The 4,720-nt window shown below is 29.9% G+C and overlaps 1 protein-coding gene across 1 annotated transcript; it reads left to right on the top strand.

Moving 5' to 3' along the window:
- Window positions 1-2,899: 2,899 nt before the first annotated feature.
- Window positions 2,900-4,447, top strand: LOC118057169 (uncharacterized). Its single transcript, XM_035069673.1, has 3 exons — window positions 2,900-3,256; window positions 3,734-3,982; window positions 4,169-4,447. Exons 1-3 carry the CDS (start codon window positions 2,900-2,902, stop codon window positions 4,445-4,447), a joined length of 885 nt encoding a protein of 294 aa, XP_034925564.1.
- The last annotated feature ends 273 nt before the right edge of the window (window positions 4,448-4,720 follow it).

Below are 4,720 nucleotides of genomic sequence, written 5' to 3'. Positions count from 1 at the left end.
AATATTCTTTTGGAAAGTAGTTTATTTTTAAGGAGATGGTACTAAATATGCGAAATGACAATAAGTTTTTATTTTATTTTTGTAAATTTTATATAGTATTAATATTTACTCACAACAAAACAATATCATGGTTGCTTACACCTTCAAGGTTTATGGGGGTATATATTTTATTATTGCGGAGTTTCTTGTAAAATTTGGGTTTATTAATGGTAATTAAATGTTTGTTTTTGTCCATAAAATTACTTTTAAATGTTTGTTCATAATTCAAAATATTTTAAATAAGTTAGAATTTGGATTTATTTCAAATCCAATGGAATGTTAAGCAGGTTAACTCAATACTAGTTATTTGATTCACGCTTTATTATGTGTTAGTTACTTTTTTTTACAAAAAATAAATATACAAGCTTTTTAAATATTTTATTTTTTAAAAACAAAATCTAATTATAAATGAAAAAGTCTATGCATGCATTTAGTTAAATATATTGAGAACTAGTTGGCCAATAAATATATAAAATAAATTGTTAACATATTTGTTCAATTCATCTAATTACAGGTAAAAACAATTATAAAGAACTTATAAAAGAATAATGATAAGCTAAAAACGTATAGATACGCCAAATGTAAAGAATAAACAATAATATTTTTTTCAAGAAAAGTATAAAGAAAAAAAATAAAAATAATTTTTTAAAAAATAAAGATAAAAAATAGTGATAAATAAATCAAGTGTAAAAAAAAAAAAAACCAAGTATAAATAGAAAAAAATTCAAAAAATTTGAGATTTTCTCAAATTTATTTTTCTATCAATTTTGTTTAATGTTGGATTATATACTTATACTATAAGATACAAATTTGATATTAAAATACTTGATTTTCTTCAAAACTGTTTCTAAAGAATTTTAAAAAAACTCAAAAATTAAAAAAAACCATAAAAAAATTTAAATTAATTTCCCCTTTAAAAAAACAAAAAAAATATTTTTTATTTTTATGTATATAGCCAAATCCTAAAATATTTTCCAATGATATTTTCATAAAAAAAATTACATTTTTTTCATGTTTTTTTTTTTTTTTTTAAAATAGATATCATAACCAATTTATTATCATCCATTAGGGTTTGGCTAAAATATTAAAAACTCTTTTCAAATCATTTTTTTTTGGTTTAGATATAAACTTTAATATGTGTGGGGTTTAAAATTACACGATAAAGTACAAAATAAGATATTAAAGATGCAAGGTGTAAATAAATGCGATGCTAAAATTTTGACTATAAAATGGTTAGGATTTAATCCGATAAGATAGAAACTCTCTCACGAAGAGAGATCTGTCTTGAACCTTAGAAAAGACCAATGAATAGAAACCCGGCCTAGAAAAACAATCAAACAACAATGCAGCTTAACTTAGGTAGGGTGCACTGAGGGTGATGTATCTTCCCCTTGCACAAGTAGGGTGGCGACTCCTAAATATTAATCATAAGTTTATGATTAAATCCAAAAACCTTTCCCACAACACCTCATCAAGAGGCACGATACAGCTTTGTCGTCATCGATAATGTCGCGGCGCACCCCGAGACAGATGTGATTAAAAAAAAACAATTAAAAAAAGAACATAAAAAACAACTTGAGTCAATTCACCAAACTCATAACTTGGGTCATCAGATTGGGATAACCTTATAAAAAAAATAACCTCATTTTACCTGGGTTAACATGTCAAATCCATGACTTTGGTTTTGAGATTGAGATAACCCTATGAAAAGAAAGTCATAACAAATTATAAAGTTTGATTCTCAATAATTCTTGTCAGACCTAATGTTGAATGATAAAAATTATAAAAATCTTAATTGAAAAAATGACATAAAAAATAAATCAACTTAACCTGAGTTAACCGTTAAGCATTATTACCTAGTTATGAGACCATGATAATCTAATTAAAAACAAATCAAAACAAATCATGAATTATAATTCTCAATTAAACACAATATTAATTGGAGAAATTAGGGGGAATTGTCAATTGAAAAAACAAGAGAAAAAATAAGTCAATTAGGTTAACTTGCGACCTGGATCATGAGACAGAGGCAACACAATAAAAAACAAGTCTAATGTTAAGGGAATAATGACCCAGATAATGAGATCAATATATCATCTTAAAAAGAAAAAAAAATGATCTGATTTAACAGGTTAAAATGTCAAAATTCGTGGATCTTGATTTTAAAACCAAGATATTCTCATAAAAAGTAAATTAAAATAGATTATGAAGTTCAATTCCCGACTGACCCAATATTAAATAATAAAATTAAATAAATAATAATTAAATAAAAGATACAAAAAACAACTCGAGTTAACAGAGGTTAATCTGTTAAGCATTATTCTCGTATCATGATATTAAGATAATCTAATGACAAATAAATAAATTAAATTATGAAGTTTAATTCTTAATTAAATCAATATTAAAGGATGAAATTGGAAGAAAAAAAATAATTAAAAAAACAAATCAAAATTTCAAGTGCTTTGTGAGGAGAATTACGATAAAACCCTTTTTTTTAGTTTATAGCTGATATAGTATTTATATTTCTTTTATGATTTCACATTAACTAAAAGCAGAGGAAAAAAAGAGCTCCACGTTTTGTTTTGTCTAAAGTAATTATTTTCTCTTTCGGCAAGATCACTACTTGTCACCAACTCTACGTTCAAGAATAAGAAACTCCATGCAGGAAGACATGTACGTATCCCTCAACTCCACCCAACCTTGAGCAATCTTCTCATCTCTTCTCTCTCACGCTATTTGATCACATCTCAATTTAATTCCATCTTGATCAAAACTTTCAAATTAATATACTTTAATCTTTCTAATGTGTTACTACTCTTGAATCTCTTGTGTCTTTCTAGCACTATAAATTTTATTGACAATGGTGAAACTAGCATCAGCTAAAGAGAGTAGAATGTACGGGCCAATGCTAGCTAGAAATAAAGGAGAATATATGAACGCAAGGCTGTGTGTGTTTGCAGCTATTGTGCTTGTTGGTGGGTTTGTGGCTGAATTGTCAAAGGAACCCAAGCCAGGTCTTGTGCTTTTGCTTATAGCTCAGCTACTTATCATAGTGGTTAATCTTCATGATCTTGTTGCACATCTAGCCGGGATTGATTATCGGTTTCCTTTACTGGGGTTTGATACACAGCTTGCACTTGTTGAGTTTGCGGTTCCTGTGGTTCAAGCCTCGGGAGCTTTGCTTTCTTTCTTGGGTATTCTTTTTCTTTTTATTCAGGTACTAAATATTAATTAATTTCTTTGTTTAGTGGTGTCACAAAAATTGATATATATTATCTGAGTTCTAGTACAATTTAGTATAGGAATTGTTATATTTATAATTATAAGATAAAAAAGGTTTAATTTACTGTCAATTAAAGGTGTATATAGGATCAATCTATGATTTAATTTATCTTATGCCTCTAATCTCGATAATTAGAAGTCCATTATATTTCCTCAAAAACCTCATTAAAGAGCGTTGCACTAGGTTATGTGCATGTCAAAACTTATTCCTTGGGGCCACACATTAATTACCCAACATGAAGATGCCTCTTTTCAGTCTCTTTGAATTCATCTTTTCAGAGAGAAGCTTTTTGTAACTTCGTTATGCAATTAAGGTCCATGTAGTCCACAGCATTCCATTGTTTCCTCTTAAAATCCTGTATTTTTAGGAGCACGGTTATAAGCTTTAAGTACATATTGCAAATAATTGCAGGAATACAAGGGATATGGGCACTTCAAATTGGAAAGGCATGCTCTAAACTTGCTAATTGGACCGGCTTTGGGGGTGCTCGGATCCATACACAACTCTTGCCAGATATATGAGAGAGTTGATGGGCATGTACAAATCTTGCAACAGAGCGTCCACGTCCCATTTTTAATGGGAAGTTTGTTGTTCTTGGTTGGTTCCATTCTCAATATTCATGAGCAAGCGGGACGGGGCCATCATGGACTGAAGCTATTGGTAAGCTGTAAATTTGTTTAGTTATAGTTTTAAGCAATCTGCTTGAGTTTTAGAAATAGCAGCAATCTAATTGGATAGAAAAAACGATGGTCTAAACATCACAATCTAAATAGAAAATCTTGGAATCTTTGAGTACTTTTGCATGGTAGCTTTTTAACGCCCAACAAAGTGTCTTGATTAATGCAGGGCAAGACTTGGGTCTGGACAGGCATCTGTGGAAGTCTAATGAGTTTTATAGGGGGATTAGCAAACGTGGTCAAGGTGTTCAAGATGCAGCAAATTGATGGAGTCCGGTTAGAGAAATTGAGAGGAGGGGCTCAAGAGCGTTTGATACGAGAGAGGGAGGGTCACTCACCACTCATCCTAGAAGAGGAGGGGAGACGGAAAATGATAGCAGCGGAAACGAGAGCAGCACATATTTCTGCAACAACTCCTTACAGGGATGTGCTTGTAGGCCAGCCATGATTTTATAGAATCATCTAATAGCAACACCAGTTATCATTTTGGTTTCTTTAATACTTTGTATTCTAATATCTTTTCTTTCTTCTTGTTTTTTTTTTTTGAAAAATTTATCAGCTCTTATAGTCTCCCATCACTGGCCTTTAGCATATTACATGCCATTTTATCGAGTTTATATTCATGTTATAGATGACACGGATTTTTCATCACTAGACATATATGGAATTTTGTAATGTGAATTGTGTTTGGCCGAGATTGACATTTTGAGATGATATTCTC

This window comes from Populus alba, chromosome 15 (genome assembly GCF_005239225.2).
Source record: "Populus alba chromosome 15, ASM523922v2, whole genome shotgun sequence".
Classification (NCBI taxonomy): Eukaryota; Viridiplantae; Streptophyta; class Magnoliopsida; order Malpighiales; family Salicaceae; genus Populus; species Populus alba.
The sequence above is the reverse complement of the archived record's forward strand: the minus strand, read 5'-3'. Positions and strand labels throughout refer to the sequence as shown.

Excerpts from the sequence above, each read along its gene's own strand:
- LOC118057169 (XM_035069673.1), top strand. The coding sequence starts at position 2,900 with ATGGTGAAACTAGCATCAGCTAAAGAGAGTAGAATGTACGGGCCAATG. Across the intron at positions 3,257-3,733 it reads TTCTTTTTCTTTTTATTCAG|GAATACAAGGGATATGGGCA; the intron begins GTACTAAATATT and ends AAATAATTGCAG. Across the intron at positions 3,983-4,168 it reads ATCATGGACTGAAGCTATTG|GGCAAGACTTGGGTCTGGAC; the intron begins GTAAGCTGTAAA and ends TGATTAATGCAG.